The sequence below is a fragment of the Chenopodium album genome, chromosome 26 (genome assembly GCF_948465745.1).
Source record: "Chenopodium album chromosome 26, dcCheAlbu1.1, whole genome shotgun sequence".
NCBI classification, from domain to species: domain Eukaryota; kingdom Viridiplantae; phylum Streptophyta; class Magnoliopsida; order Caryophyllales; family Amaranthaceae; genus Chenopodium; species Chenopodium album.
In genome coordinates this window covers 11,165,379-11,181,267 of record NC_137859.1, presented here as the reverse complement: position 1 = coordinate 11,181,267, position 15,889 = coordinate 11,165,379, and the positions used below count along the sequence as shown (strand labels likewise).

Here is a 15,889-nt window from a genome sequence, read left to right as displayed (position 1 = left end):
GGCACATTATTTCAATCATTCTTCCAAAAATCACCAACTGTTATGGCTAAATCAAAATTTGACCAAGATGTTAAGAAACTAACAGATTATCAATTTCGCAATTAGTATAGGCATTAGAAACAAAAATAAAAACAATACAAGCGATAGTCAGACACTGTTCTGCTAACCTACTCATCCTAGCCTAAAAAATGCTGAGAACACCAAAAAAAAAAACCAAGGAACTGGCATATGTTCTTTCTACACTCTTGTACTCTGTAAATTGTAAAAATTGACATCATTCACAAGATATCCTAATCCTACCCTCCCAAAAAGAACATCTTCTCCCAAGTGCCACCAGCGGTTGAGAGCAACAGAAAAATCTCGCAGCCAAATATGCTGAAACCAGTGGGACGATAAAGCAGCCGGACATACAAATCACGAGAGAATTAACCTGACCATCTCAATAGTAAGTACCATAATATGCTTGAGGAACAGCACCAGGTTGAGCTGGGGCAGCAGCTGCAGCTACTGGTGCCACTGGTGCCACATATGGTTGTTGAGGGTAAGCCTGCTAAGAAAACATCAATTCACATAGTTGAGATATGTTTGCTACAAGTAGACGTACAGCAGGGTTGAATATAACGGCAAATATCTAATTCAGATTTCAGCCATTCATCATCAACAAAATTTATTCCATTCTCTACTAAAGACATTATAATCTCTCGTATACCTGTGCTGGATAAGTTGATGGGTAGGCACCATATGCAGCAGTTTGAGGTGCTGATGCAGGGACTGGTTGAGGGGCGTAGCTGTTACCATAGTATCCACTATATGCAGCCTAACACAAATTTTCAAAGAATCATATCATTATGTATAAAAAAAAGCACTCATGTCTTGCATAGCTTATGAGCAAAGACATACCTGTTGGGGGTAAGTGGAACTATATGGTTGTCCTGCAGTCTGAGCAGCTTGTGGCCATGGTTGAGCTTGCGTTCCATAACCTGCTGCCCATTGAGTTTGAGCAGCTGGATATGTTGCTGGGGCTGTTGAGGGTACACCAGAGTATGATTTTGCAAGCTTTGCTTTGTCTGAAGTTAAGAAATCATCAGCACTACGCTTTCTCGACTCTGATGGTCTTCTGTGGCGCAAGAACAGTTTAGCATGCCGATCTTTAGCCTTCTTTAAGGATTGTACATCACCAAACAGATCCAGAAACTGCAGATTCATTTACAAAATACAACATCAAATATCGACAGTGACTTAATTGAAATTTTGACATAGCCACAGAATTCAGTTCCAGAATAAACTCCATTAGTTAACCCTAAAAGAGGATTTCTTTTCATTGCTTATCTCCATAATTTCTACTATTATAATTTGAGGAAGTGGAATGTGCAAAATTTTGATCCTCATCACCTCTCGGTAATTAAGATAGTCAAATCCTTTTCAAGTTAATAGGACCCCATCAATTAGCACATCTCAGGCATGAACCATCCCTTGTTATGTACATTATTATTGAAAAAAGGTACAAGCTGTCTGCTATGCAATTTTTCTCCTTAACAAAAAGAGGACAACCTTAATAAAGTAATGACTGATAACACCTAAAAATAAATTCAACTCCACTTCAAATTATAAGGAGAATCAAGCTATCAATTCGCACATCTCATAAGCACAAACAACCCCTTGTTATGTACAATGTTTCATTTTACACCCCCCCCCCCACACACACACCCCCCCCCCCCCCCCCCCCCCCAAAAAAAAAAAAATAAAAAAAAAAAATAAAAGAGCTATCTGCAATCCAGTTATTCTCCTAATCTCCTCATCAAAGAGAGGACAACATTGTTTTCTAGCACTATCAGGTGTTTCTCAAGGCACTGACCGTAGACTGAGATGTGCATTGACTGCTAACAAATCACTGAGATGTGCATTGACTGCTAACTTGCTAAGTCATTTTGCTCTTCAGATTCTTCAAGGCAAGAATGACCATAGAAAGTTTAAGGGAGTGGCAAAAGAGAGTGGTATAAGTCTAACACAAATAATAGTTGGTATCCTAACTCCGAAAAAAAAACAATAGTGGGACACCAGACGAACAGAAGTCTATACAATTACAGGCTTGGTCACTTCAGCTAAAAATAGAAACAAATAGAAAAAATAAAATAAAAAAAAAAACTTTGAGAAAATAATAAAACTAGTAGTTACCTCCATATATATGCTTGATAATTCTTCTCTTTCAAGTATACTGGCAGCATCAGAACTATCATGTGCTGAAGTCAGGTACTTATCAACCAAAGAATCCATATAATCAATTTGTTTTGGGAGTGACTGGATAGATTCCAAATGTATTAATGCCTGCATGATGGAAACAACTTTTTTAAGAGCAGCAAAAGAATCCCTCTTTTCCTGTCTCAACTTCAGTCTGAAAAGCAAGAATATCTCTTCTTTAAAAACAATATAAGGCATTTAGGACTCCGCTAAGTATATGATTTATTTTTATATGTATTCTTATAGGTGTCTGAACAGCAGGATGTTTTCAAATATCAATAAAATGTACCTCCAAAAGTGGCTTTGACAATTGGACATGATCAAGAGCTCCAACAAGAATATCTCGAGCTTTTTCTGCATTTCCATAAACCTGCAAACAAAGCAAGATAAAGACACTGTTAGCCCATTAAGGAACTCAACACAACACAGCATTACCTCAGTAAATAAATACAGGAGATGGCGGTTCAGAAGTTCATGTAGATATACTCATATTAACAATCACAATCACAATCACAATTAAGGATATGATGTCAGGTTAATGTTGATCTTCAGTAACATTACATACATCTAGGAGCTTGTAGGATTATAAGATTGTAATCTAATAAGCTGATTATGATTGCCAACAATCTTATGAGGGATCACAATCCAAACTACCTTGAAAAAAAAAATACTACATGTACAACCAGATGTAAATCAAACAGTTGTCTATGACGACTACAACCAATTTGTAGAACCACGTGTCCCAAATATATCCCGTATGGCGTAAAGAATAGAACCACATTACTATGTAACATTGATACAAAATTAAGCCAGCACGAGTTTTAAGACAACGTGAAACCTACCAAATAAACAAACCGAGAATACTGGGCAAATAGCATTGGTAAGGATTGAGAATGTTCTTTTCCTTTCTCAATAGCAATAGCTTGTTCATATAATGAGAAAGCGTCTTCCATATTTCCCTGATGATTGGAAGAAAGCAACGATTAGAGAGCATCTATATAATGAGCAATGATTATAAAAATATAAGCCAAACACCTTTAACAAATTTATACCAGCCTCCGTTCCATGTTTGCATGTTCAATGGTGGCCTCCAAAAGACCAGGAGAGATCTCAGTATGCACAAGATGATAGGCACCACGAGCTCCGGGAACATCACCACGTTGCTCTTTGATGCGAGCAGCAAAAAGGTGAATTTCAGGTTGCCTCTGAAACAAATTAAAATATTCCAAAAAAAAAAAAACTACTTAACATCTTGAAGTAAAATTGCATCAATGATGTAACTTAATCCTTACAAGACATGTGTATGTGGTCATACACCATTTGAATATATGACAAAATTGGAGTATGGAGATGAACTATAAATTAACTAATGAGCCAAGCAAGCAAATTAAAAAAATAATAGAATCATCCATTTATTCTCCCTATTTGAACAATCCTTTACTTCACTGAAATACAAAAATATGACAGCTGTGACGCAGATCTAGCTTTTTATTTTAACTACTGGTTTCAGTAAATATAAACATTGTATCTGACACAAACAAATTAACTACCAGCTCACAAACTACACACAAACTCTGTCTCCTGGCATTATAAGTCTGTATACCCACCTATCTTTTGACACTTAATATTGTGGACAGAGCATTAAGAGTCATGACTATAATCCAAACCTATCTACAATGGCCATGTGCATAAATGTCTGTGAACTGAGATTATCATCTACAAAGAGAGAACTTGTCCAAAAATCGGAATCACTATGAGCTTCAAGGATAACCATGTATGATTAACATCAATACATGAACAAGCATTAGGCTACGCACAGGATTTAAACTAACGACAAACAAATTCTATTACCTTCACAAAAACTTGGGTAGCGCGAGCAAGTGCGTTATCGGCAAGATCAATGCTTCCACTTCCTTCCATAAACATAATGTATCGTATCCAAAACTCGGGATAATTAGCACATGCTACAAGGCATCTTTCATATAGCTTGAAGATCTGACTTGCAAAATAGCAACACATCAAACAATGCAACATACAACAAACATATCCAAAGTACACACAATAAAGAGAAAATATAGAATCAAGAAAGAGATGCGCATAAGGAATACTCCATTGGTTGAAATAAGGAGGCCCCTCAATATCAAAGGAGGGACCCTCCATGCCTGACAGATACATGGTTAGGATAAGAAGATACCTGCATTCATAACATTGGAATTTTTTAAAAACACGAAATCTTATTAGACAACACATCATGAACCCAGAACATCGACTCACAATGAGGGTTTGAAGTACTTAGCCTTATAGAAACCAAATCGAATGCCCAGGCTTTAGTCTCAGTACAATATCCCGTTTTAATAGTTGCTTCATCAACCGGTTTAGCCAAAAATGCATACGGTGCAGCAGATATTACTTAACTGTAAGTCAATATATAACAAGGAGGACAACTAAAGATCTAGTAAATTTAGGAAACAAGATATGATCACACAAAACAAATCCAGTTACCTTGTTGACGTCCCCTTCCACTTCAATGAAATCCAGATAGTTATGCCAATTTTCTAGTTCTGCATCATTCAAGGGCCGTACATGAAAGTACGGCCTTCTAATAGCTGTTTCAAAACCAATGATCTTAGAATCGGCCTCCTTAGCTTTCTTATATATCTCTTCTCTAATTGCGATATACTTCTCCAACTCTTCAGCTTCTGTTAATCCAGAACTTACAGGTTTAGAAGATTCTTCCATCGTATCAGGATTAACATCCTTGTCCGATTCTTGAACATCAACATCTGCAGTGGCAATAGCGGTAGCAGCAGCAGCTGCTGCTGCTGCTTCTTCAGGAGTTCTAAGCTCTGCCAGAGGTCGGCTGCCAGCTAACTCCTTGAAACTGTGATTCAGAAAAGTAAACAAAGAGGCTTAATCATACAAGCAATTACTGCTTGAATATATGAAATAACATTATCATTCAACACACTGTCACACTCAAACTAGCCAGATTACAGCACACCACATAACATAGTCGAAAACTGAAATTCTTCTATGCACCAGTCACCAGGATTGTAATTCTGTTTATACAGCACTCTAAAGGATGACACAGACTTGACCCATGAAAAGCAAGATAGAAAGTTACAAACCACTCTGCTGAAATAAGGAAAGAAATAAGGCTTGCACAAGGAAAGGGGGTTAGGTGAATGTAAACGTAGCTATGGGTGGAGAATCTGGAGATGTGCCGATTTTCATGCCTAGACTACATGCCTTGAGGTTTTAACCCAGCCCACTAGCTATGCGTCGTGCCACATATTTCAAAAGTGGGTCCTTAGTATGACCTACACCCAAATTCTCACTTAACACCATGACTAATGCGCCCAAACTAAATTTCACCTATTCTTCGTACTTTGAAATGCTGGGCCATGTTGACTTTTGCAACAAAAAAGTGGCCCTAGTTGCCAGCACACACAATAATGTGTCATGTCATTCCTTTCACATGCCCATGTCATGCATCGGCTACGTGCCTTCTTTAAGTCCTGGTCGTGCCTCGGCCACATGCCACAAGTTCACAGCATTGCACCATTTTTAAGATCACAAACATAAATCCCCCAGCTTTGATCACAAAGAGACTATCAGCAACAAACAAGGGTTCACATGGATAGAAAAAGATTGAAAAAATCTACTTGCTGTCCCTTGCACCCAAACTTTTAAGAAAAGTTGGTGATTACAAAATTTTAGTAAATCTAGTTTGCCCCCAATAATGCCCTTGTCAAAGTTTTTTTCCATTTAGATGTACAATTGGAGCAAATAACCATGTAATTCAACAACTTCATAGTATCATTAAGGCCTATTTGTTTCATGTTATTTTATTTTATTTCAATTAAAAATAAGTTCAATAAAAATAAGTTTTTTCATAAAATTTCACACACAATTTTTGTGTGCTAAATATAATGTCAATTTAGTACAGATAAAATAATATAAGTTTGGATAAAATCAAATGAACCAAACAAAGCCTTAGTAGATATTTGGCAAGAGGAGAATTTGCTTTCAATTTATTAAGGATTGCTAGTTCATAGTCTATGTAGGAAATAGAGAATAATCAACTGCAGTATTATTTCTAGAAATGGAGAGTGACTTGTGTGGTGTACTTGCAGCAATTTGTTCACTTTCAAGTTTCAAGCACTGATACATCAAATCTGGCAGGATAAACAGATTGCCAAATATCCATGTACCAAAAGCTTCAATTCTCAATTTTCTAACTTGGGTTCATGAAATCTCACATATCATTACAATGAAAACAGCCTACAGGTTAGAACTAGGAGAAGATGCTAAAGCCTTAATGTTCACTGAGCAAACCAATCATATCTTTCCAAAAAAATTAAAATACTAGCTTAAACTACATAACTGCCAAGAGAAACAAACACAAAAACTAACCTTGTAAAATAGCGATCTAACTGTTGATTGGGATTCTCCAATATCCTCGTATATATTGACGCAAGATGTGCCCATTGCTGCTGTGTATATTCATATTCAATATACTTATCCCAAAGAGGGTAAGAAAGGTAATCTGTCCCAACATATGCCAATGCTCGCTCGAACAGCCTACAACAAAAAGGAGAGCATGATGTGCTTATAAACTTAAAATAGCGATAACCACTGTCTACAAAAGTCTAATCTTTGGGAAAACAGCCCAAATGTTTAGGACGATGATGAAAGCACTTAAGAGTTAAGACCACAGGACACTTCCAAAGAGCTCAAATATGCTGAATTTACCTTCCTGTATAAAAAACTACTTCTCTGATATGGAGGTCATCTTATCTTAGCCATTTAATGCACGAGATCTCCCCAGCAGCATTTTGAAAATTGATGCTCCTCAAATAGTAAAAGTTAACAAGAACAGCATTTTTGAACTAATTGGATTACAAGATGACAGGAAATGTATTTGGGAGGGAGACCAGGGCATAAGAAAACATATTAAGAAGTAAAACACACTGCTATGAGTTTGCAAGTCAGAACTATAAAGATCTGAGGTGAAACTCCCAAAACCTTTCCACCATACACGTAAGAGTTCGCTGTCGCAGCCACACCAAAATAGGGTTAGAGAGCAGAAAGGACCATGTCCACAATCAGAAATCCAAGCACTCAAGAGGGCCTATGCAATAACACAAACCACTAAATGGGAATTTACCTTCTAACAGTGTCAGGGTCTCCATATGTGGTAATTGTGAAAGCACAATAATGCAGCCAGATATCAACAGAATATGTCACCCCTTGAACGGCTCGTTCATACACCTCCACGACTTTGTTAATATCTCCAAATCGCGCTTCATGATCAGCATACTTCTTCCAATAACCATAACACAAGGGAAACTCTGCGAGAAAAGCATCATACACTTTTCTAATTTTTAAGATATTGTCCTGCATATTAAAACCAGAAGGTCATGTTAATATATAAGTCAAAACTATCTAATTATTGAACAACCATATTCTGTATGAAAATATATCACACATCAAACACAAACAAGAGTCAAAATAGGGTACTGATGGGTTGATGGCAATAAAACATGTACTTGCTACTAAAAATGGCCCTTTATCCCCTTGCACTTAAACTAACCCATTGTGCAAAAGTTGGCTAAACAACTTAGCTCTAAGCCTTTTTATATCACATTGCTATCATGGAAATACACTTTAAAGTTGTAACCAATGCATATACAAAAACGTTTACCAACACTCTTTCATCAGCAAATTAAAGACTGAATACCAATATCCATGATAGGAAGCCTAAAAAAGAAGAATGTGATAATGTGATAATATGCCAGACCTTGCCATCAATAACAGTATACAAGCTTCACTTGTGCCAAACCTTTCTTTTTTTAGAAAGTTAAATCTGGAATTTCTAGATACAGAAAAATTTTGTACAGTCCCCTTAATCTGTGTACCACTCAATTATAACTTGTATACAAGTTTTCCAAGTTACGCCATGAACAGAGAGCAACATGATACATTTAACTGATTTTTTTATTTTGGATAAAAGAATGGTTATAATAAAATCCACACAAATCCACTGAGAAACGCAACATATAATACCTGTGCCACCCTTTCTGTTTCTTCAATTAGTGACGTCCATACATTGAAATCTAAAGAATTGGTTTTGACTATGCTCCATAAACGTTCTTCTTCAGCAGATAAAGCTAAAACAAAAATAGAGTAGCTCATTAGCCAATCGCAAAAAGAGAAAAGGAAAACAAGATAAGCAACTCTATGCAACAGAAAATACAAGATAAACATTACAGACTGTTGACACAACAGGCATGATATTTAATTATTTATATTACAACAGCAACATGACCCAATCTTCCAAATCATTGACTTTATTATTGTTTGCATAATAACTTCATAAAAATGAATAGGCAACACCATGATTCTTGAACAGGCACTTCGTGAAACAGCCCTCAACAAGAGAAAGCTGATATTAAAATAAGATACCTGAGCCATCCTCAAACTGCTGTTCAACAGTTGTTGCTTGCACCTCATGAGACCCAGCTGCATTTCCATTTGAAAGACCATCAACCACCCCATTAGCAGTTGCATCATAAACAGCCGCCTGGTTCGGTTCCATGGAAATGCTTTCACCTGCTACAGATGCCGGGTTCCCATCTTCTCCAATAGAAGGCTTCGAAGTTGGATCAATATCTGAATTCATAGCATCTGAATTAGCACTTTCCACTAAACCTTCAGCGCTCATAGGGATTGCAGCATCATCAGGAGCACTTAGTTTAACATCCATAGGATCACTGGAAGGATAAATATTCGACGTATCACTCATAACAGTAGGTGGTTGAGAAACAACTGCTTCACTGTCACCCATTCTTGATATTACTATATGTCAACTTAAGCTATACTGCAAGGACAACAAAAACATCCTTCGTTAGCAACAAAGATACAGACATCAGCATCTCACCATGTAAATGTCAAAGTCAAACAACCGGGTCAAAATCATCAACTAAATCGCTAATGTTTATAGAATATGCAGTCAGGCTCATCCCTGAGCCAAGGCAGTATTGTCCTAACTTACAATCAAAGGGTTCTGAACACATTAACAACCATTAAAATAAACTCGGTAGTCAAATTAAATTCTTTGTGCTTAAGAATATGTAATAATAAAAAAAATTCTGGCACAATTATCGCAACCAATAGTTCAATAATCCACCTTAGAAAAGCGCTAAATTGAATTTAAGCAACGACTAACACTAGATAGTGAAATAGATATATTTATGATTAGGTAATTAAAATTAAATACGGAGTACCAATAGTTCAATAATCCACGAACCCTAAAAATTAACTACACTGACAATTAACTTAACTATTAACACTAGATTGTGAAGTTAATATTCGATGATTAAAAATATTAATCCATATAAAAATAAAACAAAAATTCTGGCTATAATCTTTTAATTATCATAATCAATAGTTCAAAACACTAGATACTGAAATAGATATTTACGATTCACAATAATTAAAAAAAAAATTACCAATAGTTCAACAATCCAGGAACCCTAAATCAACTACACTAACAATTAACACTAGATTGTGGAGTCAAAATTCGATGATTAAAAAGCGTGAAAAAAATTCACAATAGTTCAATAATCAATACACTTAATAAAAACCCTAAATAGACTATATTGAGAATTAAATCAACGACAGTGTGAAACTAAACCCTAATTTATGAAATCGATTTTCGGTGATTAATAGAAACTGACCTCAGAAGTTGTTTGAATGGAGGAGAGAAAGCTCGGAAGCAGCTTCAATGGCGAATTGAGAGTATGGTAGGTTCGAGAACAAAATGAAGAGAACACGTTGGTTGTTCTGTATTTTCTGAGCGTATTGCCGAACGGCTGCTCAATGTAGTACTTTAGGTTTTATCTGACTAAAGTTCGTAAACTAAGCTAAGATTGACATGTGCGGTGTTTTAGTAGTACAAATCTTAAACATCTACCGAGTACTAAAGTCCGAAGTACATTGCACCCAAAAAAAACCGAAATCCCGAAGTACAAAATATAATGAACCCGTAAAAAAAGAGAAAAACTCACAAGAATAATTTCATCTTAAGCAAGTTTTCATTAAATAGTTGAACGACCGTTCTGTTCACCTTAATTTTAGTTTAGTTTAGTTCAGTTCAGTTCAGTTCAGTTCTTTATTTTTTGTTTTATATGATTTAGCTAATGATAGTGTTAATGACAATTTACTTTAGGTGGGCCGATCTATTTAAATTCATCTTTAGGTCTAATGATATTGCTAATGATTATCAAAGCCAAATTTCATACTTTTTTAAGCATATACTTCCTCCGTTTTCTTTTACTTGCAACACACCTTTTAGGCATGCAGTTTTAGGAGATGATTAGTGAGGGTAAATGAGCGATTTTATCAATATAATTTTTACACGAAAATTAGAATAGGGTAAAGTATCATTTGTAAAAATTTTAATGAATAATTAAATTGTTTATATTACATAAACCCGACCTCAAAACACGTGCCACAAGGCTGTGTTGCTAGTAAAAAGAAACGGAGGAAGTATTATATTGCTAATGGATGTTGTTGCTAAGCTCGATGATCCTCAATGTGAGTTGTTGCTTCTTCGTGTTTGTACTGGGGTTTCAAAATTCTACTTTGTTATGCGCACTTGCCCTGCTCGTCTTTTTTAAACGGTAGATATTTCTTTTTATGTGGCCCTTCGAGCTTCTTTGCAGCGCATTGTAGCTGCTTCGGGGCCTGGTTTTGGTGAGTGGCAATGGCGACTTGCCACCTTACATTTTGCTTATGGTGGTTTGGGTGTCTATTCGGCGGGTGATGTTCGACACTATGCTTTCCTTGCGTCGCGTCTGCAGTCTTCTGGTCTTTAGGCTACGCTTCTTTGCAATTCTGGTATTGTTGGTCCGGGACCGGCCTTCGATGGTGCTCTTAGTTTTTTTAATAGGACTGTGGAGACTAACCTTATGAGTAACCCTAGTGAGATCGCTGCCCCCAAACTCATGAAAAAACTGGCAGATATATATTTCACGAAGGCCACTGCATCTGTGGAATCTACTTTCTCCTTATCTCCGCGTCAGGTTGCCTTATGGAAGTCCCAACAGGGAGATCACACTTTGGTCTGGTTGCGGACGGTCCCAATATTAGGTTTGGGTCAGACTATGAATGGTAAGACTTACCGTTGTGTTCTTTGCTACCGGTTGGGTGTTCCTTTGTTCCCTATTTCAATACCGTGTTCTGCTTGCTCAAGGGTTTTTGATGGGAATATTTATGGGGATCATGCAGTGTCTTATGCTGGGATGGTGGGTATTAAACATCGACACACAGTTGTTCGTGACACCCTTGTTGATATTTGTTTTCAGTGAGAGATTTCTGCAAAAAAGGAGGTTAATGTTGGGTTGTCTGGTGGGAACGATGGGGCTCTTCGACCAGCAGATGCGTTGCTTTATTCCTGGGATAGAGGCCTTGATGTATGTGTTAACTTGACGGGATCTTCACCTTTGACAGAATCAGGGTTGTCTGACTTTGTTCCTGGTCGTGTTGTGTCGGCGGCGGCTCGGCGGAAGCGGGACAAGTATGGGTCGTGTTTCACGGCTATTGGCTATGGTTTTCTTCCTTTTTCCTTTTCTTCGTTAAGGGAATTAGAGAAGGATGCTATTGCGTTGCTAAAGCGGGTATAGGCGTTCGCTAAAACTCAGGATATTAGTGCTCATGCAGCTGCTCACATCTTCAACAGGATCGGGTTCGTTATAGCTAGTGGGATAGGAGCCCAGATTGTATCTCGACTCCCCACCAACTTTTTGTAAATTGATTGACTTTGTAGGTTTTTGTTATTTTAATAATAATAATAATAATAATAATAATATTCGTTGTTCAAATGGTTATATTTTTTATACTTATTTTTACAGTTATATATATAATTATAAATAAACAAAAGATCATTAGTCCATAGTTAGGAATCATTAGTCCATAGTCTAATATTTCAGTTCAGTTCAGCTCCAATCAGTTCAATTCAGCTCAACTTACACTACAAGAAAAATATTAATTTGCTGCTATGAATTTGCTGCGTTTTTTGCAAATCGCAGCAAATTAAAATGCGTTTTACATGTACACACCTAAAAAACATTGATTTGCAGGGGTTTTTTATGTTAACTGCAGCAAATGAATAATATCACTATATTACCCTTACCCTAAACCCTCATTTCCTTACCCACCTCATTTCACTCTCTCCCTCTCTCCCAACTTCATTCGTTTCAAAGATATTCTGATCCGCCCCAACCATCACCGGTCACCGCCCTTTTTCACCGTCAAAGTTACTCACTATCCACAAGCCTCACTATCATCGCCCTTATTCACCGTCAATCTTTTCGCCCAGCTTCCTTGAGTACTTGGAGCTACTGTCTGCGGTCGATGGAGTCGTTGCTGTTGTTGCCGGTGATTCATACAGATCTCCCTCATTTTCTCTATCTTCTCAATTTTTGCCCACCATAGTCCTCCATTTCAACGCTCTAATTTGGGGTCAATTTTCCGATTTACACTCACTCACTACAAAAGGTAATGTTAGAAATTATCACCTTTTTTTTTGAAGGAAATTATCACCTTAATTGAGATTGAGTTTTGATTTGGGTAGTGTTTTGGGTGTTTATACTTGCCCTAGTTTATGGGTAATTAAACGACATGCAAATTGGAGTTTTTACTTTTTAAAATTTTGTTTCTTTAATTGATTAGTTCTTGCTTTGATTTAATTAGTTCAGATTTAGTTTACAGGTATTCGTTTAGTCAACGCAATTGCATGTGCTATGTAGTTTATAGCCCATTTCTATTTGAGATTTCCTGTATTTTCTAGGTTCTGGTTGAAGATCTCTGCATAATCTTTTGTCAAATTTTCTGGGGTTGTTCTACTTTTTTTATTTTCCCTGAATACCTTTTTTTTTTTTTTTAATTTGTTGGTGTTTTCTTTCCTCTTTTTGATTAATGTTTAATTTTTTTTTCTTTTTTTTGTTTCTTCTGATTAATGAGTTTAACCCAGCTGAATTTTTTGTTCGACAATTAAACCCATCTATTATTCTGTCTTATGTAAATTTATCATGTCTTAATCTAGGCTACTGTACATCTTAATTGGGATGTTGTGGTCCATGCCATGAACAATTGAACTTGAACTAATTGCTTATTTTGGTTCCGTGAGTTTAATAATTAATCAAGAAAATGGGTTGCGAATTGGGAAATTTTGGTGGATATTGGGTAAATTTTGCTTGTTGTTAGGTGTGGAGTTTGATGAATTATGTTACTTGTGTTGATTTACAAGTTTAGATGTTTCATTTTGGGTTCAGGTTATGTTGTTCATTGGAGTTTACTTCTGGGGTGAAATCAGGTGTTGTGATAGGATTTGACACATTGTTGTGAGTTTATGTATCTGAGGTTTCTTAAGCTTTTTGTAATTTGTTCTTAGGCTAGAATTCTATACTTGATCAGTTCTATCTTTCCTTACTAGTTGGTTTCTAACCGAAACCGAAAGTTGTGTGTTTTGTTAGTTATGTGTTGAAATTCAATCGTGTTCCTTATGGATAAGTGCTATCCATGCATGAACCTATATTATCTAAATGTCTTCTTTAAAAGTTTCAGGAAGTGTGGGATTTGTGCTTCCAACAATAACATCTCCCTAAGGTAGGATATGCATTTTTTTTTACCATACTTTAAGTAGACTTCAGTTTAGTGGACATTAGGCATGGCCTAAAAAGGTTTTTTTCTTATAAAGAACTGACTTATTTTGTTGTGGTGTTGTATTTCATTTTTTGCACAAAACTGAATAGAAAGTTCATATAGCACTTGTTACCTCTGTTGTTGTGGTGCCTAGTTCAAGTAAGATCTGTGTGTTTATCTATTTGATCCTAAAATGCACCATAGTGCAGAATTTCTCTCATTTTAATGCTAGTAATATATTGAATTGCAGACAATGACATGAATAAAAATTGGATTTGGTGGCAGAATAAGCACTAGTTCTTGATCCAATGCATTGAGACTTGAGAGCCTTGCTTATCTATAAAGAGAAGCATTTGTTAAGTTGCCGATGCTGCTGCTTATGTCTCTTGTACCTGTTGTGTGCTTGTGCCACTGCTACTTTCTCTTTGTTGGAGGCTGCTCGTGTTATGTTCTGCTCTACACAATTGATGTTGACTTGTTGTTGCTGCTGCCCACTGCTGTTGCTTCCTTCTATTGCTTCTTTGGTCATTAGATCTTAGAATTTGTAATTTAGTATGTTGATGCGGTCTGTTGCTTACCCTTTTTTTGTAGATGTGCTCCAGTTGTATGACGTTAAGTTGTTGAATTGCCTAACGTTTTTGTAATGTATTATTTTTAATTGTAATTTTACAGGTTTTTATTAATGAAAATATTTAAGTTTATTTATATTTATTTAAGGGTGTGTATCAATTTAAGGTGCAATTTTGTTATTTCTACTGGTGCAAATAAGAGTATTAACAATTTTTTTGTACAAAATAGCATATTAATAGCTTGCTGGACAAATACAAATGCAAAAATCACATTTTTTTAATTAATTGTAAAAATATAATTATTTGCAGGGGTTAATGGATACAACCGCTGCAAATCAATCTATTAATTTGCTGCATTTCTTAACGCAGCAAATCAATGCATTAATTTGCTGCCCTGGCGTTTGCTGCCACTCTAAAAACGCAGCAAATAAATCATTTTTGACCGCTGCAAATAAATGTTTTTCTACTAGTGTTAGTTCAGTTCAGTAAATCAAAACAGGCCGAAGTTTGAACTTTTAAATTAAAATTTTAAAAGTAATCTAAGCAAGCCTTAGTTTCTATATTGTATGTATATATATGTATATATATATATATATATATATATATATATATATATATATATATAATATATATATACACACTTTACTCCCTTTACTTCTTTTAGGGTTACTTCTCTGGGCTTAGTGAGTAGCTATTGCGCGCTGCACACACTTCACCCCTCTTCATTCTCCTCTCTCAAGCAGTCAACACACTTACTCTCAATTTCTCAAACGACCACCGCACCTCAAGCGACCACCGTCCTCCATAGCACTCAAGCGACCACCGCACCTCACTCTCAGGCAACCACCGTACCTAGCCCTCACCGTCAGTTGCGTTAGGAACTTAGAATTACATGATTTTGTCAACGGCACAACTTGGTCTTGGGCTGCCTTGCTGGGGTCTCGAGCTGGCGACCAGGGGTAGAATCAAGGGGGGCTGGGGTAGGCCATGCCCCCCCCCCCCTCCATGATTCAGTTAAAACTTAATCATACATGAATTTTTAATAGCATATATATTGCAGCTAAGTTGGTTTACCTTAAGAAATTGAAGGGGGTTTAATTTCTTCCTAAGACCAGAGTTCGACTCCTAGTGTGGACCATTTTTGTTTTGTTTTGTTTGTTTTTTTTTTTTAAAAAAAAAACTTTATTAGGCTTAATATTCGATCTAGTGGGGTTACTTCATATTGGATCTCCATAACATGCATATACTATAAATTAGTATTTTTTAAAAAATGTAGTAGTAATATATTTTAGGATATTTTTCATAAGCTTGTTTATAGTTTAGTATTCAAACTTTTATAAGTTGTGCAATGAGATATTAAAATTATTTCTAGA

The 15,889-nt window shown here is 36.2% G+C and overlaps 1 protein-coding gene and 1 long non-coding RNA gene across 3 annotated transcripts; one reads left to right on the top strand and one right to left on the bottom strand.

Annotated features, from left to right (window-relative positions):
• Nucleotides 1-93: 93 nt before the first annotated feature.
• LOC145616529 (pre-mRNA-processing factor 39-1-like) lies at nt 94-10,174 on the bottom strand. Of its 2 annotated transcripts, none has more exons than XM_081671268.1 (14): nt 9,981-10,174; nt 8,707-9,121; nt 8,308-8,411; nt 7,409-7,638; nt 6,655-6,822; nt 4,741-5,119; nt 4,090-4,233; nt 3,291-3,443; nt 3,081-3,197; nt 2,528-2,608; nt 2,176-2,325; nt 901-1,194; nt 710-817; nt 94-550 (listed from the first exon to the last, which is right to left on the bottom strand). In XM_081671268.1, exons 2-14 carry the CDS (start codon nt 9,086-9,088, stop codon nt 440-442), a joined length of 2,421 nt encoding a protein of 806 aa, XP_081527394.1. In that variant the 5' UTR covers nt 9,089-9,121; nt 9,981-10,174; the 3' UTR covers nt 94-439. The 2 variants fall into 2 exon arrangements, with proteins under 2 accessions (XP_081527394.1, XP_081527396.1); XM_081671270.1 differs by having other exon boundaries at nt 94-547.
• A 2,248-nt stretch (nt 10,175-12,422) lies between these two features.
• LOC145618136 (uncharacterized) lies at nt 12,423-14,663 on the top strand. The gene is made up of 2 exons (XR_014107855.1): nt 12,423-12,801; nt 14,198-14,663. It is a non-coding gene; the product is annotated as an uncharacterized LOC145618136 (long non-coding RNA).
• The last annotated feature ends 1,226 nt before the right edge of the window (nt 14,664-15,889 follow it).

What these genes read in the sequence shown, in the direction of transcription:
- LOC145616529 (XM_081671268.1), bottom strand. Translation starts at nt 9,088, where the DNA reads ATGGGTGACAGTGAAGCAGTTGTTTCTCAACCACCTACTGTTATGAGT. An exon ending in TGGAAGGGGACGTCAACAAG is followed by an intron (nt 4,234 to 4,740) that starts GTAACTGGATTT and finishes TTTGCAAGTCAG; the next exon opens with ATCTTCAAGCTATATGAAAG. An exon ending in CTACCCAAGTTTTTGTGAAG is followed by an intron (nt 3,444 to 4,089) that starts GTAATAGAATTT and finishes AATTTGTTTCAG; the next exon opens with AGGCAACCTGAAATTCACCT.